The 25314-nt window shown below is 48.2% G+C and overlaps 1 protein-coding gene across 2 annotated transcripts; it reads left to right on the top strand.

The window, feature by feature from the left end:
- The first annotated feature begins 23 nt into the window (after positions 1-23).
- On the top strand, positions 24-25314 carry LOC105074403 (uncharacterized). Of its 2 annotated transcripts, XM_074370932.1 has the most exons (5): positions 24-286; positions 1854-1980; positions 10616-10711; positions 12510-12653; positions 13707-25314. In XM_074370932.1, exons 1-5 carry the CDS (start codon positions 257-259, stop codon positions 15299-15301), a joined length of 1992 nt encoding a protein of 663 aa, XP_074227033.1. In that variant the 5' UTR covers positions 24-256; the 3' UTR covers positions 15302-25314. The 2 variants fall into 2 exon arrangements, with proteins under 2 accessions (XP_074227033.1, XP_074227034.1); XM_074370933.1 differs by lacking the exon at positions 12510-12653.

The raw sequence follows: 25314 nt of genomic DNA, 5'->3' as shown, positions 1-25314 counted from the left end.
TCGTACCTTTGAACTGGCCGTGACTTCCTAAGCGGGCGTGTGGCCTGGTCGCCCGCCGGGCCGCGGCCTCTCCGGGCCCTCAGCACCCGCCCTTCACCCCCGCAGTTCCCAAGGGCGGCGCCCGGGACCGGCGCGCCTTTTTCTCGGAGGGCGGCAGTCGGCCGAGGTCGCCCAGCCAAGCCAGAGCAGAGAGGAGGGTCAGCAGGCCGCCCGGGTGCTCGCCTCGCCCGGCCTGGCGGACCCACAGGGCCCCATCATGGCGGCGGCGCCGATCCACCGGACACAGGTGAGGGGACGGTGATCTCGGAATTGCTTCTGCTCGAGGGCGGAGACGGTCCCGGAAGGGGCTGGGAGCCGGGGCGGTCGTGGGCTCTGGCACGTGGAGTTGGTTTGCCGCTTAATTTGTCCTCAGTCCTCACAGGTGTCAGGACTCCCATCACAGTAAATCCCAGCCCCACCGTGTGCTGCAGGTGCACCCTGCCCCACCATCTTCGGGCACGGGGCAGGGGGGCGGACAGGGCTTTCCGGGCCGAGATAAGTGCATGGACAAAGGCACGGTACGTCGGTTGTTTAAGGAGGCCCACGGGGTCCTGTGCGCTTGCCAGAGTTCCTGCTAGATGCCAAGACGTGTCTTGGGAGGGAGAGATCCTGTGGTCTTTTGCCGAATGTTTCACTCACCCTCAGCAGGGACATTGTGGCCAAAGGCTCTTATTCGCGTGGCCAAAACCAGCGTTATCCTTAGCCGTTTGTGCTCCCTGGTCCTGAAGTATTCCTGGCATGGCGGTAAGTGCCGTTCCTGCTCAGGAAGGAAGAAGCTGATGGTTCCTTGTGGAATCTCCTAGGGAGTCTGGGAGACGGAGGGGAATCCCAGCAAGGAGTGTGTGCTGGCCCAGGCCCTGCCATCGTTACCCATAGCTCCACCCCTTCAGGTGTCTCTTCTGTGACGTCGGTGATGAAGGTTCTGCCCATCTGTCCGTGTTCACAGAAACATTTTCAGGCGCGACGAAGTGGCTTGAACTCCAAAAATTGGTGTAAATGCTGCACAGCCTGGTTTCTCAGCACTTACTGATGATGGAGGAGTGTCGGGTTACTCTAGTATGTGCTGTACTGGAGTAAGCTTTTTTGTGGAGTCTTGTTTCTGGTTTGTAAGATACAAGACTGGGTGAACTGGTGGAGCTCCTTAAGCCTCAGGCCCCTGACTGGCTGGGAAGTAACGAGATGTTTATCTCAAGGGCTGTAGAAGAATTAATGAAAGTCCCAAAGCACACCGAACGTTGAATAATTTCTAAGTCACAACTGTTACTGGGGAAGTGGGAACTATTATTGTATTGATCCAGAAACCAAGGCTCAGAGAAATGAAGTGATGTCTCCCAGGTAACACAGCTGACGAGAGTCGGGTTTCAAGAGTTTGGATGCAGACCACAGGAGACTGACTAAAGAACTGGGGACTTTTAGGCGCTTTAACCAGGATGTGAAGCCCTGAGCATGGGGCAGGCAGCTAGCGGGACCAGGGAGGCTCAGGTACTGCTGTTGTCGCCATTATTGATACTGTTACTGTCATTTACTCATTCCTGTGACGTCCTCGAATCTGCTGTCCGCATCTCACAGCCCACACCTCATTTCCATTGTCTTGTGTGACTTTCCGATGGCTTCCTCCTAGGGGATTTCTCTTATGCTACTGTATCGTGTCCAAAATATTGTCCACCTTCCCTTCAGCCCAGCCTAGAGCTTAGCCCTCAGGAGGTGCTCAGTGATTAGGGTCTTGATCTCTCTGCACATTGCCAGAGATGCAGCAACGAGCTCTGATCCCATTCATCAGCCACAAGGCCAATGCTGCTACCTCTGTTTGACAGGTGTCTGTGACCTTCGAGGATGTGGCCGTGACTTTCACCCAGGAGGAGTGGGGGCAGCTGGACCCAGCTCAGAGGATCCTGTACCAGGAGGTGATGCTGGAAAACTGCAGGCTCCTGGTGTCTCTGGGTAAGTCCTCCCCACTGTGCCATGCAGAGGACCGGCCACCTCCTTATCAGGAGCACCCTCTGGCTCCATCTTGGCTGGTCAAGAAGGCCTCCAGAGCTCTCTTTCCCTCTCCCCACAGCTTCAGTCATTTTCAAGATTCATCTCTTTCCTGCCTGCTATCCCTGTGTCTCTTTGGACAAGAAACATAACTCCCTCTGGCTCCCAGAAAGTGGTGGAAGGTAATGGGGGTGCTCTGCAGGACCCAAAGGCAGAATTTCTAGTCGGGCCGCATGAGGGACTGATACCAGAACCGGGAGCCACCAGGATTGTGCCCTGGCTTCTGGGTCTCTCGTCCTGGCTTTTCCCTCTGACTTTGCTCACCTCTCTGTCTTCAGAATGGCTTTTGTGCCTCAGCAAGTTTGTGACAGGCGTGGCCACCCCAGTCCCTGCTCTCTGTGGCCCCCAGAGGCCTTGTTTCTACTTCTTTGCATATTTAGATGATTTCTCTTTCTTCCTTTGCTGCTGGGCCCTGCAGGGGTGTCCCTGAGGCAGGAATGGCCACCCATTCCATTCCACCCACACTTCCCTGAGCCTCTAACCCCAGTGCCCAGCACAGACTGGCCTCCATCTGAGGTTTTTATTTCACTCTCCAGAGAGGGAGCTGACTGCAGGAGACAGGTTGGCTTGAGTGTCCCCCGCCACCAGGTTAGCAGGGCTGTGAGTGATGGGATGTTCTCCCAAGAAGAGGGGGAGGCAGGCGGGCCCCCAGGAGGCCTGTGCCTTCAGTGCGGCAGGTATTGTTCTGAACACCAGGATCTCGGTTGTGGGGCTTTTTGGTTCTCCTTTGCCTTCACAGTTGTCTCTTGTGCCCAAAGTGCAGGGCCAGGACCCTCTGCTCGTACAAGAGAGAGAAGTCAGAGTCGTGCTTCTCAGCACCTGGGGGTTTTGTGTCCAAGGAGACACTTGGCAGCATCTGCAGCCAGGACTGGTGGTCACATCTGGGGTGCGGGTGGGGCCGACATCTAGTGGTGGGGTCCAGAGGTGCTCTCAGCGCCCTGCAGAGGACAAGGCGCCCGCTCCACAGAGGGTGAGCCGGCCGCAGTGGCAGGAGGCCAGGGTTGAGAAACAGCAGCTTGAGGACCATCGCCTTAGCCCTGTCAGTCTGAGGGAGGGGAGGGCTGTAAATCCCGGGCGTGGGGGAGACACGCCCATGTTTAGAGAACTGGAATGTGTGTCGCTGAGATTAAACCAAGTTAGGGAAGGGGGTGGCATACTCAGGTATCTCATAAGAAAGGTTTTTAAGTAGAAGTTTCCTACCTGGCCCTGCCGACCTCCTCACTCACCTTCCCTGCTTTCCCCGAGCTCACTCTGCTGCGCGTGCTGGGGTCTCGCTGTTCCCCACGCACACGCCTGACTCACTTGCTTTGGGCCTCTGCACTTGCTGTTCTCTGCCTGGTGAGTGTTCGTGGGCCTTTCGGCTTCTCAGCGCGGTCACCGCCTGCTCGCCAGCTGTGTTCTGACCATGAAATCTCTTGGAGGCCCCTCCCCACCATCACACTTGCGTTTTCCCATCACCCTTTTTATATTCTAAGCCCGTGGTTCTCATCCAAGGATGATGTTGTCCCCAGGGGGCACTTAGCAACGTCTCTGATAGTTTTGGTTATTACAATGGGGTGTGGATGCTACTAACTTCTAGTTGGTGGGGACATTGAACTAGACGTCCTTATAATTCACAGGACAGGCTCCTTCCCACCCTCCCAACAAGTAATTATCTTGGCCTAAATAATTAAAGCAAGGTCTAGAAACCCTGTTTCAGGGAGTGCAGAGACACTTCAGTAGCTGGACACCCTGATGTAACCACTCCATCATTTTTTTTCTTGCTTCCTGAATGTTTTTGATGGAAAGCCTGGATTTAGTGCTCATACCTTCTCTTCCTCCACCCCCACCCCCACCCCCTTTTCAGCAGAGGCGGTAGCCTCAGGCTAGCTGCACTGAGCAGCAGGCTGCTGAGCTCTCTAGGGCTTGATAACACTGTTTGGATTTCACTTCTGCATTTTTTTCATGGTGACCCACCGTCAAGGGAACTGGCGCTGGGTTTCCTACTTACCAGAGCACTGCAGGATCCCCCTCACTCCCCCTTTTTTAATGGAGGGACTGAGGACTGAACCCAGGACCTCATGCATGTTAAGCACACGCTCCACCACTGAGCTGTACCCTTCCCCCAGGACTCCCTTTTTGAAGAAATCTAAGGAAAAGATTTTATTTTATGTTTATTTTACTTTATTTTTTACTTTTCTTGATGGAGGTACCAGGGATTGAACCCAGGACCTTATGCATGCAAAGCATGTGCTGTACCATGGGTCACTTTAAAGGAGCAGTTAAAGCTGTCACAGTGCAGGTCCCCTGGGCACTGCCCTTGTGTCAGGACTCTTCGGCACTGTTCACACTCCACTCACTGAAATTCTCACAGCGTCCCCACTGTTTAATCTGTGCCTGCGGGATTTCAGTTTGTAGAGATGACTTACTGGTAGATGACAGAGAGATTAATGCCACTGAAAGAAGGCTTTGTTACAGCTCTCAGGAGGAGGGGACACCCCATGTCTCCCAGGGCTACTTGAAACACCAGCGTTGGTCAGGAGGAAAAGCAGGATGGTGGGGAAATCACAGCCTCTGTTGTGTTTTCCACGGAAACATGGGGCAGGGGAAACAGTGTAGGATTGGCTAGTTTGAATATTTCCAGCAGGCCCTGGGGCATTAAGGGTGTCCCTACTTGTCCGGAACCTGAATCTGCTTGAGTTAGGGCAGGGGGATGCTGCCTGGTGTGTGAGGGTAAAATGCGGTGGGCGGGGTGTGGCTTTGGATTGGTTTGTACTCAGAAGGTCAGCTCAAAGACAAGCAGTCATGTTAAGAACTAGCTTGGAGGGATGAGGCCCCTCCAAGATGTCCAAACGTTGTAAGATAACCAAAATTTTTTAATGATCAAATAATTGATCCTCTGACATTCTACATCACATTAAGGAAACTTTGGGCTGATGATAGTGGATGGTTTTAGGAGGTGTGGTGTAAGTTCCCCTGAAGAGCTCTAGAAAAGCATTTTACTGTAAGAGTGAAAAGGAGGAATGTAAGTAGGGATGTAAGAAGCCCTTGCAGGCAGGCCGTAACTAAGTTTCCCATTTATGTAACGTTAGCCAAGAAAACTGACCTGAAACTTGGTGGGGGTCTGACAGTATCTTACAGGAGTTACCAAATGTGCCAAAAGTATGGTTTTATACATATACATGTGCGTGCATGTGTGGTATTTGTTTGTAAAAGAAAAAACTTTTTTGTTTATTAACAACACTTACGATAGCAAGTATGTGGATTTTTCCAACCAGGCAATTCTGATACTAACTACCTAGGCTCCACAGGTTAGGGGTTCGGTCCCATAAGACAGCCCCTCCCACCCATCCACTTCAGGTGCCAACAGGGCCTCACAACCTGTCCTGACCGGCCAGATGTAAACTGGAGAGTCCCACAGCCCCCTCCTCAGGTTCAGTAATTTGCTTGCAGAACTCAGAGAAACATCTTACTTACTGTTACCTGTTTATCATAAAGGATACAACTCAGGAACAGCCAAGTGGAAGAGGTGCAGGGGGCAGTGTATGAAGGGGAGTGTCCACAAGCCCCAGGCCCTCCTCAGGCTTGCCACCCTCCCGCACCTTGATGGATTCACCAGCCTGGAGAATCTCTGAACTGCTCTAGTTCGGGCTTTTTGTGGAAACCTCATTACGTAGACATGATTGATGAAATCATTGGCAATCGGTGGTTGAACTCAATCTCCAGCACCTCTCCCCCCTGAATTAGGTCACGTGGTGTTTCTCAGGACCCATTATTTTTAATTGGACTTTCTGGCTGAGGGATGGAAAGCTGCGACATTCTACTGAGCTCCCATACAGCCGTTGGATAACAGAATCCACGAACTCCCCCAGTTGTTCACTTGATCCCAAGGGGCTCCCCAGGTAGGCAGGCGGTGTCGGTGGTGACCTCCGGCACCGTGGCGTCTGGCAGGGGACTGGGGACAGGAGTAGCCGCCTCCCACAAGTGGATATGTCAGGGCCCAGGCTGGGTTCCATCCTGTCTGGAGGCCTCAGGAGCCGCCTGAGCTTGTGATGTGCTGTTTCCATGGCCCACAGCATGATGGGCGGCTGGGTGTGAGGTCACAGGCTCGGGTCAGCAAGAGCCGCCGTCGTCAGGAGAGCCTAGTGTGTAGCGCCAGGCCAGGGGGACAGCTGGTTACGTCAGAAGCCATTGGGCATCTTGTGGCCACGGTAGGTGAGTCAGAAGCTCCAGGAGGCGTGAGAAGAGGTGAAAGCCTCTAGGGAAAAGATTTCTGAGGGCACTAACAGGACTGGTGGTTTAACAGTATTTTGAACAGACTTTGGAGCCTCTGTTGGAGGGAGCGCCATTTAAGGTGGCTGATGAGTGAGACTCAGCATCAGTGAGATTAAGTAAAATTTAAACATGAGGAGTATGTGGCCACCAGGCCCAAATAGTACTAAATAGCAGTGTACTTAAACTAGTCCCCAGAGGACTAAAGATGGTGGGCTTCCCGTCCATTGTGAGTGTGCAGTTGAATCTCCTTAGACGAGGTGGTCACCCGTGTAACGTCGCCTGTGCTCCTGGAGGGAAGTGGGGTGGGTGCCGCTGAGAGCTGGTCTGCTGAGGATGTGCGGTCTGCGAGCTGTTGAGCGGCCCACAGGTAGCCTGGGAAAGGGGTCCTGTTTCCCTCAGAGCAAAGGCAAACCGTGGCTGACAGGCTGATGAAATAAACACCCAGCAGAACACACTAGGTAAGTCTGTGAGTGCAGAGTAACTGCTGGGTTCTGATAATACTGGGTGTGTGGATGGTGTTAGTCCGCTCAGGCTGCCATGACTGTGTGGCTTCAACAACAGCCTTATTTTCACACAGTTCTGGGGGCTGGACGTCCCAGCTGAGTTCCTGGTGAGGATCCTTGCTGGCCGCCTTCTGGCTGTGTCCTTACCTGACCCATCCTCTGCTGGGAGAGGCCTTGTCTCCCTCTTGGGATACCAGTCCTGCCGGATCAGGGGTGGGATCAGGGCCTCACCCCGTAGTCTCATTTAACCTTAACTACCCCCTTAAAGGCCCCGTCTCCAGATAGGATCGCCTTGGGGATTAGGTTTTAACATACCCGGTTTAAGGGGACACAGTTCAGTCTGAAACAGGGACCCTAGTGGATGCATTAAGATTGCAGGAGCCCACCATGAGGTGTCCTGTGTTTTTTCAGGTTTAAAAACAGGCGTAGTTGAGCTGTCAAATGGAGAAGCACTGGGGGTCGTCACCCCTTTATTAATTGGTCTTACGTAATAAGGTTTACTCCCTGAAGGCCCTTCTTCAACTTAGATTGGGTGTATCATTTTAACTCAGATCTGCGGGGTCCCATTTCATCAAGTCAGTTTGTCAGTGCCAGAGTTTATTTTCATTCTGTGTTGTGTCAGCATCTATGCCCAATATAGGGTATTTTAGGGCAGTGGGTACTATGACTGGGAAATTTAGGCAAGGCTACAGTAAAGTAAGACCTACCTATTTTCCCCTGTCTTAACGTTAGTTAATTTTTGAGACTGGGGGGTACAGTGTTTCAGTTTAGTGGGGTCCCCAGATATAGCTGTGATTTGAGGCCCAGTATTAAGTCATGAAGTTTGTTTTGTTTTTTTTTGATTGAAGTGCAGTCAGTTACAGTGTGTCAGTTTCTGGTATGCAGCACAATGTCCCAGTCATGCAATACATACATATATTCATTTACATATTCTCATGAAGTTTTGTGGTGCAGTGTAGCGAATTCTAAAGAAAATTTAGAACCTGTGTTGTAGTCAGACAAACCAGTGCCCTGTTTGTTTTGGTTATATAATTTTAAAAAAATATTAATTTTGTTATGCCATATATAACTACTATATATAATAATTTGCTATATAAATTGTATGAATTTTTAGTATACAAATTTTGAATTTCTGATTGGGTCAAATTACAGACAGCATTGTAATTTATTTATATATTGTGTTTCTTAGTTAAACCTTTTATTCTCTCTCCCTGTATCTAGGGGTTTATTTTTTGTTACTGTTTTTAAATCAGTAAATAGGCTAGCACTAGTATTATGTTTTCTAGACTTGGCGTTTGCTTGGTACAGAAGGTTTAAAGTACCCTGTCCCCCCCCCCTTTTTTTTTTTCCTTTTTGGGCTTTTAGCCATTTAAAGCCCTGGGGTTTTTTTCCATTTTGTCTCTTGCTGCCAAGAGGGCAAGGGTGGAGGGGCCTGGGGTGGAGGGGCTGCAGCCTTTCCCTGGGATGCCCTGGTCCACAGCATAGTTCTCCCTGTCCTCCTCCTCCCCTCTTGTCTTTTCCTTCCTCTTTTTATTATTACTACCAGTACTACTATTATTACTACTATTACCACTACTTTTTTTGGTTACCTCTCTGTCCCGACCATTTTTTTTGCTTGTATTTGGGTGTTTACCTGATTGGCTCCTAGCCTTCCCAACTGGCGACTGTTGTGAGTGGCAGTCTCCCCTTCTAGGGAGGGGCTGGGGCTTACACATCAGGACAGCAGTGGTGGCAGCAGCCCGCCTGTGGCAGTTGGATCTTCAGAGGAGGCTCTGGGCTGCTGGCTGCAGGGGCGCTCGGGAGTGCCTGAGCCGTTGGCCGGGCGTACAGTCTGGGACGAGTTGAGAGACGTCCTCGGGGGTCTCAGAGAGGAGCAAGGACAATACTCCCTGTTTTTTTTCCCCCATTATCTACTGAAGCACCAGTCTCCAAGGATGGAATCTCTTATCCCCTGTGGGGCGGGGGCAGATCGCCACAGCAGTACAGCAGCAGCAGTGGCGCGGTTTGCCCTTGAAGCAGTTTAAGCCTCTTTTATTCAGTGGTGTGTGCAAGGAGGGTGCCCTGTGCCAGCTGGATCCCTGCACAAGGGACCAGTGCCTGGACTCTGACCAGGTGTGCCCTCTGAAAGGGCAGCGTCCTCTCGCGGGTGGGGAGGGAGGGTAGCTCAGTTGAGCACCCACCACTGACTTCCCTCCGCGTGCTTGGCTCCGCTGATCACACTGGCGTCCCAGCTGGCTGTGGGGGAGCCTCAGTCTTGTGCAGTACCCAGTTGCCCTAGTTTACCCTGGGGTCAGCAGCCCAGGAACTTGGTGTGTTGACCACAGAGAGACAGACTAACGAGGTCAGTCTCTTCCCAGGTAAGGTGGCAGCAAGGAATCACAGCCCTTGCAGACCTAGACTGTCGCACCTTTAAACTGCAGAAGGAGCACTCTTCAGAACTCAGCTTGGGATCAAAAAGAGTCTTAGATCAATGAAGATTCCTTGTTTTGAATGAAAAGAGTCAGTATTTTAAATATATGAGTTCTTTAAATTATCCCATGAGTTTATTTCCATTTTAAACAACGTAAAGCATTTAAATCCTTGGCACAGTCCCCGGGATGTGGTTACGTCCATAAATACTAATTTACCACTTACGTTAAGATTAAATAGTGATGTGGTAGCTGGATTAAGCACCTGGACCCAGCCACTGTTCAGCAGGGTCTCCTCAGGGAGTGACATTTGAACTGAGGCCCAAGAGAGTGAGTTAGAAGGAGCAAGGTGGGGAGAGAACAGCCTTCCAGGTAGAAGGAACAGCACGTGCAAAGGCCCTGAGGTCATAGGGAGTGTTACTACTGACAGGTGAAGGAAAAGTCTCCTTCCCTTTCCGCTGCCCTGTCACTGATCCCTGTCTGGGCACGTCCCAGACAGGAGTGAACATTTGTCTGGTGACAACTGATGAGTCCTGGGCTGGGGTTCAGATTCCGCCAGAAGAGCCATCTTCAGGTCCTGGTGCCTCAGCCAGTGACTTCCCTACCGGTCCTTTTGTCTTTCCCTTGCATCAGTGTTTGGCTGCATGTGGCAGGCCAGCTCAGTTTGCACCCTGGAGGAAATTTATTACCTCACCAGTAAGAAGCTCAGAGGTGGGTCTGGCTCCCAGGTTGGTGGGTGCCGGTCCCATTGTCTGCTCCTTCGCTTCGTCGGGGTCTCGGGCCTTGGACAGGTTACCTGACAGGTGTCCCAGAACTGCAGCACCAGCAGATGCCCTCATTCAGCCGGCCTGGAGTAGAGCTTTCTCCTCCGGAGGGCTGGTGTGGTCCCCTGCAGGTTGCTGGAGACCAGGGTTTCCAGTCCTCCCTTGATGCCAGAATCATCTGGGGCGGTTTTTAAATGTATTGCTATCCAGGCCTCACCTGCGGAGGTTTGGCTTCCCTTGGACATGAACCAGACATCCCAGGAGGTTTCAACGCGCAGGTGGTTAAGACTCACTTGGGTTAACTAGGAAACACCTTCCAGAAGGAGGGGGTCATACCCTCTGGGTCTCATGGCTACCACTGAAGAGTTGAAATTTTGTGTGATGGAGGCCAAGGGAACAGGCGCTGTCTGTACAGCCAGCACTGCCGTCTGAAGTCTTTGGGTCCCAACAGTGGTGTTTTTGCCCTCCAGGTCACAGGCCAGGATTTCCATGCATGGGAGCAGCTCCGTCCTGAGGTCTTGTCCACATCCTGAAGTCCCAGACTAGACTCAGAGTTGTTCTTCCCTCTTTCCACACAATCCTAGTGTCTTCTTCCTTTCTCCACATACAGGGTGTCCCGTTCCCAGGCCTGAGCTGATCTGCCAGCTGGAGCATGGGCAGGAGCTGTGGACGGGGAGGAAGGACTGCTCCCAGAGCCCCTGTCGAGGTAGGAGCTGGGTGCGGGCTGGCGGGAGCCCCAGGGGAGGCCGCTGGCCCAGGCGCCCTGGGGGAGCGTCTTGTTGTGGCCCCTGCGTGGTGTGGAAGCCGTGGAGCCCTTTGCCTCTAGGTCCCTGTCCTCTTGGAGGAGAGAGGTGTGTGAGCTGAGATGTGTCTTGGGCTCCAGCTGCTTGGGCTTCAAGCCTGGGTACCAGTCACCAGCCCTGTGGCCCTGGGGTAAGATAACAGGCTCATGTCTTTGTGAGTTTGGTCAAGGTGAAGCGGGCGGCCGTGTCAGACAGGCTCTAGCATCTCTGTGCCTGGCGTATGGCAGCTGGCTTCCCGACTCACACCAGGGTCAGGGCCAGGCCTGTCCCGCTGTCCCTCTGCTGGGAGAGGAGGACAGAGAGAGGAAGGGAGGCTGTCACATCGATTCCCACCAACACGAGCTCCCCTCCTGCTCCGCTGGCCAGAGGTGGACACTTGGCCACACTGTGTGTGCGGGGCTGCGGTTGAGCCGTGGGTCCCAGGAGAGCCGCGGGGGTGGCGGAGGAGTGTAGTCTGACCTCGGTCGGCTCCGCGAAACGCTAGTAATGGTTTCTCTGCCGCTGGCTCTTGGAGGTGTCACCACATAATACGTTAAAGCATAAAACTGCTTAATACAGCTTTTCCGTGAGTTGTATTGAATTTATACATTTGTTTGGGTAGAATTGTCGATTTTATATTATTAAATTCCGTTTTCCCGCGTTATATTGAGAAACAATTGATGCATATCACTGCATAAGTAAGGCATACAGCATGATGTTCTGTGTGTGTTTTTCATAGAGGTGTGGTTGACTTAGAATGTTGGGTACAGCCACATGATTCAGTTATACGTACAAATCTTTTTCAGATTCTTTTCCATTACAGGTTATTACCAGATGCTGACTGTAGCTCCCTGTGCTCTGCAGCAGGCCCTTGTTGGTTATCTAGTTTGTATATGTTAATCCCAAACTCCTAATTTATCCCTCCCCGCAGCATGATGGTTTGATTCACACATACTGTGAAGTGATCCCATTGCAGGCTCACCTACCGTCCGTCTCCCCATGCAGATACAGCACAACGTGAGGGAGGAGAGACAGAAGGGGAAGTTGTTTCCTTGTGCTGGGGGTCTTAGGCTCACGCTCCCCACGGCGCTTAGCGGTGGTAGCTCCAGTCACCCGCAGTGCTCCCTCAGGTTGAAACTGAACGTTTCCACGACTTGACCACCTTTCTCCGATTTCACTTCTCCCCACGTTAAATTCTTCGCTGATACAGCTCCTCTTTAATGCCGTAAGGAAAGTATCAATTTCTCCATCTAGGTCATGTGTGTTTTGCCAGTATGTTCAGGCATACCAGACCCAAAATAGCTGTCCGATCCTGCTCACTGCTGCCCTGTGAGCCCCATCCTGTGAGTCCTCACGGTGACCCGTGTCAAGACCATGGGATTCAGCTTCCCTTCCCTCCCACCTGCCCCTGGCTCTCATCACCGCCATCCTTGTGGTCTGCTGTGCCCCTGTACATTCTGCCTCCTAAGGCCATAGTGTGCTCCCCATTTTCTCTCTGTGGCAGCTCCTGTGGTGCCAGGAGGCCTCCCCAGCCTCCTACCGCACATAGTTAGCCAAACTCGGGGTGAAGCACACAGGCCTCCAAGATCACCACGTCTGCCCAGGGCCTCTGCCGCAGCTACAAGTCATGGGGCTTCCCAGTCTACCCTCAGGTTTGATGATTTGCTAGGAAGACTCAAAAACTCCCTAAAACCTGTTACTCACAAATCATGTTTGTTACAGACAAAGGATACAAATTAGAAGAGGGGCCGGAGATGTTCCAAACACGAAGGTTCCATGTCTTCAGCAACTTGTTACCTCCAGGAGTCGATGTGTGGCAGTATGTGCCTGGAGTGTTGCCACCCCAGGAAACTCACCAGAGCTTCGGTATCCAGATTTTTATTGAGCCTTCATTAAGGAAGCATGACTGGTTGGGTCATTATACACGGACTCTGCGTCTAGCCCTCCTCCCCGTTCCAGAGGTCCAGCCAAAAACTCGTCATTCAAAGCCTCAACTTCCTTTTTTTTTTTTTTTTTTTTTAATGTTTTAACTGTTTATTTTGTTTTTGTTTTTTTGGGGGGTGTAATTAGATTTATTTACTTATTTTTACTGGAGATACTAGGGATTGAACCCAGGACCTCATGCATGCTAAGCACACACTCTACCACTGAGCTATACTCTCCCCGCTTCAGCTCTCTAATTACATGTTGATCTTTCTGTGTGGCCAGAGCTTACCCCGACCTGAAGTCATCTCTTTAGCATAAACTGTCTGGGGGCCCATAATGAGTTATCTGTTGTCATAAAGTATTGTGTACGTTCCTAGGGGCTCACCACGAACAACAAAGACATACCTGTCACTCTGGAGATTTACAGGTTACTTCCTTAGAACTGGGACAAAGGCCATACTTCTCTTTGGAGACAATTCACTTTGCTTCATGCACTTCTGTCTTCAGTCAGGGCTGCATCAGATGCCCTTTCCTAGTGTTCTTAACAGCAACACGGGGCGTCCTCACTTAAAGGCAGCTAACAACGCACAGAGGCATTATTGCTCTGTCCAGCCATGTCCAGTGTGAAATCGTGGTGGTGTCTCCACCCAGACCCTCTGTCTCCTCACCTAGACTCTCCTACAGGGTCTTGCCTTTAAGGTGTCAACAGTCCAATGACCAAGAAGGAAAGAAATTACAATCCTGAGATTCAGAGGTAGCGAAACATAACAGACACAGGCACTATTTTCATCTCTCTCTTTTTTTTTTTTTGCGTGATATAAACAAGATTTTTGTTAGTGAAGTAAAAAAAAGTGAAACACAGTACACTCCCAAGAGTTGGGAGCCAGCCAGTCCAAGAGAAAAAAAGTGGCTCATCTCTATTTTTTTCACTGATTTTTTTGTTTTTCTTGTGTCGGTATTACTGATGGGCCTTGTTTATTGGATTTCTTTCAGGTGATGGTGGAAAACCCAAGACCGCAGAACCTACCACCTGTAAGCCAGCCCCGTTTGAGGGAGCCTCATTCCAGGAACTAACTCATGGAGCCCCAGGGGACTCCACGTTGGGCCAAACCAAGAGTCAGGATGGGACTGTGGGGCCCCTTGGGCCAGGGAGAGAGCCACAGAGAATGAGCCCCAAGCACGGCAGCTTTGGGACAGCCGATGGCGTGTGTTCAGGGACTGTGGAGGAGCCAGTCCCCCCGGCAGGTGCTGCCCATGCCCATGGCTCGTGTGGAGCAGGTAGAGATCTCATCATTCAGGAAGAGGAAAATATCTTTAAATGCAATGAATGCGGGAAAATTTTTAACAAGAAACACCTTCTTGCTGGGCATGAAAAGATTCACTCTGGGGTGAAGCCCTACGAGTGCACAGAGTGCGGGAAGACATTCAGCAAGAGCACACACCTCCTCCAGCACCACATGATCCACACGGGGGAGAGGCCCTACGAGTGCACGGAGTGCGGCAAGGCCTTCAACCGCAGGTCATACCTCACCCAGCACCAGCGGATCCACAGTGGGGAGAAGCCCTACAAGTGCGGTGAGTGTGGGAAGGCCTTCACCCACCGCTCTAATTTTGTCTTACATAAGAGAAGACACACAGGGGAAAAATCCTTTGTGTGCAAAGAGTGCGGGCAGGTCTTCCGACATAGGCCAGGATTCCTTCGACATCACATCATCCACAGTGGTGAGAATCCGTATGAGTGCTTCGAATGTGGCAAGGTCTTCAAACACAGGTCATACCTCATGTGGCACCAGCAGAGCCACACAGGGGAGAAGCCCTACGAGTGCAGTGAGTGTGGGAAGGCCTTCTGTGAGAGCGCCGCCCTCATCCACCACTACGTCATCCACACGGGGGAGAAGCCCTTTGAGTGCCTGGAGTGCGGGAAGGCCTTCAACCACAGGTCATACCTCAAGAGGCACCAGCGGATCCACACTGGGGAGAAACCTTTTGTGTGCACTGAATGTGGAAGGGCCTTCACCCACTGCTCCACTTTCATCCTGCATAAGAGGGCCCACACTGGAGAAAAGCCTTTTGAGTGCAAAGAATGTGGGAAAGCCTTTAGCACCAGGAAAGACCTCATTCGACACTTCAGCATCCACACTGGAGAGAAGCCCTTTGAGTGCACGGAGTGTGGGAAGGCCTTTAACCGCAGGTCCGGCCTCACCAGGCACCAGCGGATCCACAGTGGAGAGAAGCCCTACGAATGCATGGAGTGTGGGAAGTCCTTCTGCTGGAGCACAAACCTCATTCGCCACGCCATCATCCACACCGGAGAGAAGCCTTATAAGTGCAGTGAGTGTGGAAAGGCCTTCAGTCGCAGCTCCTCCCTCACTCAGCATCAGAGGGTTCATACTGGGAGAAACCCCGTGAGCGTGACCGATGTGGGGAGACCCTTCACAAGTGGGCAGACCTCAGTCACCCTCCGAGAGCTCTTGTTAGGGAAAGACTTCTTGAATGTGACCGCTGAGGAAAATCTTTTGCAGGAGAAAACGTCTCCAGCGACATCTGACCGTTCATACCAAAGAGAAACCCAAGTACCTTCGCTGTGAGAATACCTGTCACGCAAACGTCAGTAGTCACGTTAAGATGCGTTTTTAGAAATTAACGCAGCCTAGAGCCTTATTCTGCACGTGGGAATCCATCCACACAGGAGAGACCGGTGTTTCTTGGGCGCTAAGGAAAACTCAAGCTACACTTTTCTCCTCAGCTTACACTGCAGTGTTATCTCAGGAATTTTTATAAAAAGGAGGTGGAGACTTGGAGAAAATGAAATGCAGACACAGTTCCTTTTGAGACTTCTCTGTCAAGCTGGCAGCACTTTGTCAGGGAGTCCTTGGTTTACTTGGGTAAGGGGAATGTTTCTGAGGCCGAGGACCTTGACCCTTTCCGTGTCTTGTATATACATTCACTGCTGTCCGGTGTCAGGAGAGTTAGACAGGTAAGGGCAGGTATTTAAGTAGATAAGGACACATGTACGAATGGGCACATTTTATTGCACCAGTTAAGACTGTTTAAGACTTGTTTTTAAAAAACAAACTGTTCTTTTGGTGACTTTAAACACCAGACGTTCAGATTTTTACTGATCCACGCTGTTTACTTGATTGCTGGAGCTGTATGGTGAGTCTTAAGATCGGGTAAAGTGAGTCCTATTATTCCTGTTTAAATTGACTTAGCTTTCCTAGTTCCTTTGACTTTTCATATAAATTTTCAGATGCAAAAAGTCTTGCTCACATATTTATAGAAATTGAAACTTGTAGAGCAGTTTGTCAGAAGTGGCGCCATGGTACTTCATTTATTTAAGTAAATCTTGGTATTTCATTACCGTTTTACGGTTTTCAGCTGAATACAGGTTCTGTACATTTTTTGTTAGGGTTTAGGTCGAGGTTCTGGGGGCTTTTAAGTGATGTGCAAATTTTACCGATTTTTTTTTTTAAACCTTCATTTCCCCATGGTCTTTAGAAGTGTACATAAAGGTAACTTCGGGGGTGGCATGTTGGTGCCGTGCACTCTAGGCTGGACTCAGTTATTATTTCTAGCCATGTCTTTGGATTGAATCCTTGGTACTTTGTGTATGGAAATTACTTCTTCCTTTCTACCTGGATACCTGTTACTTCCATTTCTCGCTGCACCACCTAGGACCTCCCGCAGGATGCTGAGTAGACGAAGTGAGAAGGAGCATCAGTGACTGCTCCCTGATACTAGGCAGGGAACGGTCAGTGTTTCATCAAGTACAGTGTTAATTGTAAGGTTTTTTCCCCCATAGAGTTTTCCTATCAAGTCTAGAAAGTTTCCCTCTGTTCTTACTTTGCTGAGATTTTTGTTTCCATGCATGAGTGTTGGATTTTGTCAAACGCTGTACCCCCATCAGTTGATGTGATCATCTGACTTTCCTTCTGTAGCCTGTTGATACGATGTATTACATAGAGTTTTGCATATTGAAATAGCCTTGCCTCCTTGGAATAAGCCTCACTTGCTTGTGGAGTATAAGGTTTTTAAATCTATATTATATATTAAAGCATTCATTTGATTGCATTTTTTTGAGGAAGTTTTTTTCTAATCTCTTGATTGATGGTGTGTCAGTCTCGTTTGCTTGCTTGTTTTTAACTGGTGTCAGGGTCTGGTTTTGGTGTCAAAGTGACAGTGACCTCCCACGTTGAGTTGGGAAGGATTGTTCTTTCCTATTTTGTAGGAAGGCAGTGTGTAATTGTTTTTAATTATTGTTTTAATGTTTGATAGCCTTCTCCAGTGGACCATTTGGGCCTGGAGATTTTCTGGATACTTTTTAAGAACATACTGTTTTGTTTGATAAGTATGGAACTATTTAGAGTATCTGTTTCATATTGGATAAATTGGATAGGTGTCCTTTTCAAGGAAATGTTTCATTTCATCTAAATTTTCTAGTTTGTTTGTAGACTTGTTGGAAATATCCCCTTGTTATCTTTTTAATGGCACAGTTTATTCCTGACTTTGGAAATACATCAATTCTCTTTTTAATCTTTGTCAATCTTTTTAGACATTTCTCAGTCTTACTGATCATTTTGAAGCATTTTATTACCTTTTCTCTATTACCTTTCTGGTTTTAATTTCACGGATTCCTGTGCTGATCTTTATGATATACGATCTTCTGCTTTACTTTGGTTGTATTTCCCTCTTTTATTTTTTGAGGTGGGTGCTGAGATTATTGATTTGAAATTTTTTTTTCTCTTCTAATGTAAGCTTTAAGCATTACAAAGTTCCCTCACAGCACTGTTCCAGTTTTATTTTACAAGTTTTAATTATAGTTTATTCAGTCCTAAATATCCCTTGATTCCTTTAGACTTCTTGTCACCCGTGGATTACTAAGAAGTATACTGCTTAACTTCCTAGTGTTTGGAGAATTACCTGGTATCTTTCTGTTACTGATTTCTTGTTTGTTTGGTCTGACTGTTTAAATTTGTCAGAGTTTGTTGTATGACCCAGGATATGGTATATCTCGTTGAATGTTCTGTGAGGCTTCTGGAAAAGAGTGTGTGTTCTGCTGTCACCAGGTGGAGTTTCTGTAAACGTCCACCCAATCCTCTTGGTTGTTGGTATCACTGAGATTTTCTGTATCCTTGCAGACTTCCGTCTGTGATTTCTGTCAGTTGTGGGGAGGGTGATGAAGTCTTGAAGTGTCATTGAGAAATTGTCTATTCCTTACAACTTCTGTAAGTTTCTGCTTCAGGTATTTCGAAGCTCTTTTGTTTGGTGCACATGCGTTGAGGATGGCTATGTCATCTTGGTGTATTGACCCTTTTATCGTTACATAAGGCCCTTTTTTGTCCCTGTGCACTTTCTTGCCTTTGAAGCATGCTTTATCTGATGCTAATATAGTCACTGCTGTATTTTTTGATTAATGTTTGCACAGTTTAAATTTTCAGTAATTGTATTTTCAACCTTATCTATATCATTATATTTGAAGTAAGTTTCTTGTACCGGCATATGGTTGGGTCACACTTTTTTAATCCATTTTGCCACTCTCTCTCTTTTAATTAGTACATTTAGATCACTGAAATTTAAAATAATTATTGACACATTAGAGCTTAAGTGTACCATTTTATTAATTGGGTTTTTTGTTTTGGGGGTGGGTAGTGGGTTTTTTCCCCCCTTAATGGAGGACTGGGGATTGAACCCAGGACCTCATGTGTGCCGAGCGTGCACTGAGCTCACCCTCTACCCCCTAATTAGTTTTTTTGTGTGTGTTCCCTCTTGTTTTCTGGTTCTTTTTGTTATTTAGGTTTTTTCCCCCACTTCCTGTGGGTTGCTTTAATGTTTCTTAGAATTCCACTTGCTACATCTGTGATGTTTTTGATTATATGTCCTTTTTTTTTTTACTCTAGGTATTATAGATACATAATTTATCACAGACTGATACCAGCATTTTAGCACTTTGATACATAGAAACCTTCATTTCATTAGGTTCTGTGATATTCCCTGCTCATAAGTGTTCCAGGTATTTTCTCATCATACACTGAGCACCATATTATTGGATGTTGTAATTTTTACCTCAGCTGTCCAGGACTTTTCCCAAAATTGTTAAGAAGCATAGTCTGTTTACCTCTGCGTTTACCTTTTCTGTTGTTCTTTCTCCATTCTTGAAGTCCCAAGTTGTTGTCTTTTTTTTTTTTTAATTGAACTTTTTTTTAATCCAGGTCTTCTTGTAACATTTCCCTTCTATTTGGCAAATTTCATGTAGCCTTTTTTCTAAGGTGTGTCTGCTGTTGACAAACATTTTTTCTTTCCTTCATCTAAAAATGTCTTTCTTTTCCCTTCATTCCTGAAGGATGTTTTTATGGGACATAAGACTTGGGGTCCATAGTTCTTTTAGGACAAGAGAAAGCATGTCTGTCTGTTCTGTCCACCATGATTTCAGATGAGGAGCCTGCCCTTTTACCCTTGGTACTCCTGTCTGTAATGCATCCTTCCCATCAAGAGTTTCCAAAGTGTTTTTCATTGTAATGTTCAGAAGTTTGATTAGGGTGCCCTGGCATGGAATTTTAGGGGTTTATCTTGTCTGGTGTTTGCTCAGCTTTTTGAATCATGTGGTTTATACTCTTTGCCAAATTTGGGACATTTTTAGATACTAATTCTTCAAATATTTTTTCAGCCCCACACTTTGTCCTCTCTTTCCGGGACTCCAGTAACATGAATAGTAGATCTCATGTTCTTGTTCCACAGGACTCTCAGGCTCCCATCTTTCTGTTCCCCCCAGCCTGTTTTTCCTCTGTTGCTCACATTGACTAATTTCCATTGACGCCTCCTTGAGCTCACCGATTCCTGCCTCTCTCATATCTGCTATTGAGCTCACCCAGTGAGCTTTCATTTTTGTTTTTGAATTTTTCAGTTGTTTGGTTTTCGTTTGGTTCGATACATGTTCTATATTTCTGTCTAGTTTATAATGCCAAAGAAGGACTCTGAGAAACCAGGCAACCCTGTGTAGTCCATTGTTCTCTGGTAGTTTATCTTGCTGTTGGGATAGAAATCCTAAATTTACCGAAGGAATAGAAGGCCTGGCATCCACAAGTATTTCTGAGAACAGATCTGACAGGTGCAGGTGACCTGACAATCGCTCAGAGTTGTGTTCTCCTGGGAAGATTTGTGTGTAAAATTCCCTAATCCTCCAAGACTTATTACAGCCTCAGTAGAGGGAGGGGGTCACTCCTCTTCCAGGATCATTCTTCCTCTTAGTGGTTTAACACATTCTCCCCACTCCCCATCTTGTTTAGGACCTCTGTCTTTCTTCTCTACCTCCACTTTGTGGTCGTTAATATCTCCCTGTAAATGTCCTTCTATCATAATCTACCCACTGAGCGCCATATTGGGGTTTTTTTTTTTTTTGGAGGGGGTTAATTAGGTTTATTTGTTTTTAATGGAGGTACTGGGATTGAACCCAGGACCTCGTGCCTGCTAAGCACGTGCTCTACTGCTGAGGTATACCCCCACCCCCATACTGGATTTTGTTGTAATTTTTGCTTCAGCTGTCAACTGTGTTCAAGTCTCTAGTCTCACCCCCAGGTACTTTCTGCCTCACATGTCCCTTGAATCACTGGTCATCCCTCCACGCTTTCTCTGTATTTGTACTCAGCCTGTATGTGTGTGTCACGTGGCTGTGGTGTGGTGATGAACCTGTAACCAAAACAACACACAAACATACAGTGTTACTGTAGAACAGCTGTTGTTTTACATACATCAACTCTTTTAACCTTTGGGATAACTGTGTGGTAGGTAATGTTGTCCCTGTTTTACAGATCAGAAAATTAAGGCACAAGGAAGGTGAAGGAATTTATCCAAGATTTCACAGTCAATTAGTGTGAGAATTGGGCAGAGGGTGGGCAGGGGGTGATACAGGTCAGTGGTAGAGCACATGCTTAGCATGCTTGGGGTCCTGGGTTCAGTCCCCAGCACCTCCATTAAAATAAATAAATAAAAACCTAATTACCTCCCCTCAAAATTAAAAAAAAAGAAAAAAAGTGTGGGAATTAGGATTGGAGTTCAGTAAGCTGGCCGTGGAATCTATGCACTTACCACTTTCCTGTGTTGTCTCTCATGGGGTGGGTGAGTGTACCACTTCACAGTAGACCAGACCTTGATCATTGGTCTGCAAAGTAAATTTTCTCATTTGACAGCCCATCTTGGCCATCCCTTCAGATTGAGTGAGATATACCAAACTCAGTCTTTTTAATGGCTGCATAATCCATTGTAACTGTAGAAAATGCAGAGGGTTTGTGGTGGCGGGGAGGTGGGCAAGGACTGATGTGGTTTTCAGTGTTGTGTGTACGGTGCCCTGATCCTCAGTGACTCCCGCTGTCTCCTGCCTTGTTGCCCAAGCTAGACACCTCACAGCCATTTTTCATTTTTCATTTTCAGCCGCTGCTCCATTTGGTTCTTTTTTTCTCAGTAGACAGTATGTGTGTTTTAGTGAATGGCTACACACAGCAGAGTATTTTTATTATAGTATTTGGCTCCCTCTTAGTGTTTATACAAAGCTGTGTGTATAGTTGGCACTGTACGGGACATGTGCTGCCCGTGAAGAAAATCTACACACGCTTTTACGGCCAGATTGAAATCCTAATGAATGATTCTGTCATGTCACCCCCAGTTTCAGTGGTTTGCTAGGAAAACTCACAGTGCTCAGCATTTTGTTACACTCAAGGGCTATGATTTATTTACACCAAAAAGAAGCAAAGCAAACTCAGCCAAGGGAAGAGGCACAAGGACTGAAGTCCAGAGGAACCAGGAACAGTCTGCAGTAATCCGTGTCAGGGAGGTCACAGGACGTGCTTAATTTAAGCTCCATCGGGGAGTTGTGACAGTAGATTGAAATGTCTACTACGGAAGCTCATTAGAGCCCCAGTGCCCAGAGTTTCTTGGTGGGGATGCGCTTTCTAGCACATAAACCAAATTCTGGACCACCAGAAGGATGGCAGATGTTCGGTGTAGGCTGCGTGGTTACAGGAAAAACTTGGGCACACTGAGCCACTCATTTCTGGGGGTGGTGGGAAATCTCCCAAAATCTAAGGTCCCAGACCTCAGCCCAGGGTGCACCTCGCAAGCTCAAAGAATAGCAATCTCAGGCCTGCTGTGTTAGGTCTTCATAGCGGCTTAAATGATTAACTCAGATTTCTGTAATGAACACTAAGCAAATACAGTTTCCTACAACAAAAACTAAGAGTCATAACTTTGAGGTGAAGGCATTGTAACCAGATACAAAACTCACTAAGCCAATGTAGAACTTAACCAACTAGCCAGAACTTAATTCAATGATGACAAAGCACAGAGGAGGTCTGGTAAGAAGGACCTTGCCCTCCTGATACTGATGTACACGTGTATGTGTGTGTGTACACCACTTAGGGCCATATATGTGTATAAACATGTATATACCAGGTGTGTATAATATATGAGTAGATGTGTGTATATATATATACAGATATATATGTGTATATAATATGTATGGCTTCAAGTGGTCTGACTTGCAGATATACCCACTGTTGACCCTTTATAAAGATGTAAAGCCCAGATCCATGCTGTGTGTTTCTGTAGCACGTAAGTCAACAGTTTCTCATCTCTTTGTTCTGGCTATGGATAACTCTTTGCCTGTCTTCAGTGGAGAGAGAAGGAAGGAATATGTGCGTATTTTGTGCATCTAACTTGAATTCAAGACTGCACTGTTTCAGGCTAGGCTCGGTCACAGTCAGGCATCCATGTGAGCAGGCAGCTCCAGCTGGGAGGTCCTCTCCAGAGACATGATGCTGGGGACCTCTGGTCTCTGCGAGTATGAGCCACTCCCTCTTTGACCCGCACTCTGGCCCACAGGTCACCTTTCCTGTCCCCGTCACAGGATGCTGCAGTGCCTCTGGAATGCTCATTGACATCGTCCTTGTTTTGAGGGTTAAAGGCCTGTAATCTGTTTGCTCACAGGTCTGTTACACATCTCTCAATTAAATGGTCTCTGCTGAATTGTACACAGGCAGCTTCGCCTCCCTCAGAGCCATGTCAGGGTGGTTGGCCCTGTGGTCTGACTTCCTGTTTGTACTTCCTGACCTCGTTCTTATATGCTGGGTGACTTTATTTTGGATATCCACGTGTTACAGCATGTGTTTTTATTCTGAAGTTCTAACAGGTGGGACCTCTGGTCCCTAGAGCTGCTCCTCCTAGGGCTGGCTCATTCCTCCAGGTGGCACAGGACTCCCCAGCAGTGTGCCTGTCACATGCAGACCAACCATTCCAGACCCCAGAGCCCTCAACCACTGCCTCTGTCGAGTTCTCACTTCAGGACCCTTCCCTAGATACCAGGCAACTAAGGGCAGTCCCTACTCTCTGACTTGCACTGAAATTATCCAAACTAGCCCATCCTAAACCTGCTTAGCCTGCTTGCTTCACCTTGTCTGTTCCTCCCAGTGAAACTTCCAGCCTTTGCCCACGTTGCCCCCCTCCGTTGTTTTGCCTCGGACTCGACTCTGATGCTTCCCCACATGACCCTGTGAAGCCTGGCATGGCCCTCACCCTCCCAGAACTGTAAGTAACTGTCTCTTCAATGGCAGTCTGATCTGTTGGCCTCATGTCAGCATAATAAGTCCTATGTTTTAAAACAATACCAAAAGCATTAGGACGATAAATACTAAGAATTTAGCAAACCGGATCAGCCATTTCTGGAAAACGGTGTGAGTGCACCCAGGCAGATGTGATCTTTTAAGTTGGAACAGCGTGGAGAGCCAGGCACAGCAGAACTGTGTCAGGTGAGCGTGTGGAAAGCAGGCCCAAGGGGCCGTGGTGTTAGTAAGATCCCGGTCATCCCCCCTGGTGTTTGGCTTTTATGAAGATTGTTCCAGGTGCCCTTCTCAAAAGCCAGCACTTGGACCAAGTGCAACTAACTGGGAGCCACAAGCTTGTTAATCACGACGTCATAGTCTCCCTATATCATTTCTCCAACTTTATGAGATTCGAAGGAACAAGTGCCTTTTTCTCTGTGCTGTCTGCCAAGTCCCGCTACATTTGTTTTTTTTTTTGATCACCTTCCAGTTGATGGACGCCCATTTCGCCTCTCACCCCTTTAGGTGTAGCTGCTGCATCTTTCAGCATCTCTGCTTGTTACTGCTCTTGCTGGTTCCATTGCTTGTCCTTGCTTTTAGGTACAAATCTTCACATGCATTTGAACTGTGCTCTCCTCACTGTCTCTCCTTGAAACCTGGAGTCACTTCAGCAATCATCACCCTTTTCCCCACCGTAGAGTCTGCTTGACCTGTGCCTGGTGTGTCATCTCAGCTGCCTAAAGCCTACTTGTCACCTGCAAGTTCTGTCCCTCACCCTCTCTGACTTGTCCTCACACGTTGCCCTGAGGGCCAGGCACCACTCTCTTTCCTACATCTCACTCCTTTCCTCCCTCTGCCTTTAACTGAGGAGCCCCTGTGGGACGGTTTTCCTCTCCTTGTAATTGTACGTCGCCATTACTGCTCACTCTACTTTTCTCCACTTCCCAGACCTCCTTACCTTCTGAACTGCTTTGCTAGAATCTCACCCTCTGCACCACCCTGGCCAGGGTCATCCGTGACCCCCAAGTTTGTAAATTTTAAGCCTTCTGAGTCACTATAGACTCCAGAGCTCTGATACTCATGGCTTTATTATAGCAAAAGGACACAGACCAAGATCAGCAAAGGGAAAGGCACATAGGGTAACGGCCAGGAGAGACCAAGCACAAGCTGCCAGTGTCCCCTCTGCACGGGGACTCAAATTTTCAGCAAAGATGTGTGTCAGCACATTCAGTTGACACCAACAAGGGGCACTCACCCAAGCTTCAGGGTCCACAGATTTCTTTACTAAGGCATGCAGTGCCTACATGACCGACCATGGATCAGAAGGCAAAGATAGAGCGTAGCCTCAGGCATACAAAACCCACCCTGCTCCGTGGGTCACACTGTTAGCGTAAATTATCTGGTCATGATACAGTGGGACCTACAGACAGAAGCATAAAAATCACCCTTACCAGGCAAGATACTCCAAGGACTCAGAGGCCGTCTTCCTGGAGCTGGTCCAAGGTCAGTCCTTTCTTTGGAATGTGTAGTATTGGAGTAACCGGAGTAACGGAAGCCTGCTTAGTTAACCCTTTACTGCAATGTCCACACACTGCCCCTGTCCCCAGCTCGAGGCCCTTGGCCCAGGCTCTGTTACAGCAAGACAGCCATGTCTGCCTGAGCATGTACACGGAGTAAGGCATTTCTGTAACAGATGCACCATGGCATCCTCAGGAATGTGTCCAGCACCTGCAGGAGGCAGTGTGGGGTATGGATAGAATTAATCCATCCATCTTATTGACCCTTAACACTCATATCCACGAGTTTTCTTTGATTACTAATCCTCTGATACTCTGTTATTTGTACTTTGTGATAAACCACCTCCCATCATGACCCTGGTTTAAGCCGTCATTAGCATGCACAAGGTCCTGGGGTCAATCCCCAGTACTTCCATTAAAAAACAAAGAATTCCATTTTAAATGTTTTTGGAATTTCTGTATATGCCAAACAAATAAACATGTGGACTGATTTTACCA

Source organism: Camelus bactrianus, chromosome 9 (assembly GCF_048773025.1).
Source record: "Camelus bactrianus isolate YW-2024 breed Bactrian camel chromosome 9, ASM4877302v1, whole genome shotgun sequence".
Classification (NCBI taxonomy): domain Eukaryota; kingdom Metazoa; phylum Chordata; class Mammalia; order Artiodactyla; family Camelidae; genus Camelus; species Camelus bactrianus.
The sequence above is the reverse complement of the archived record's forward strand: the minus strand, read 5'-3'. Positions and strand labels throughout refer to the sequence as shown.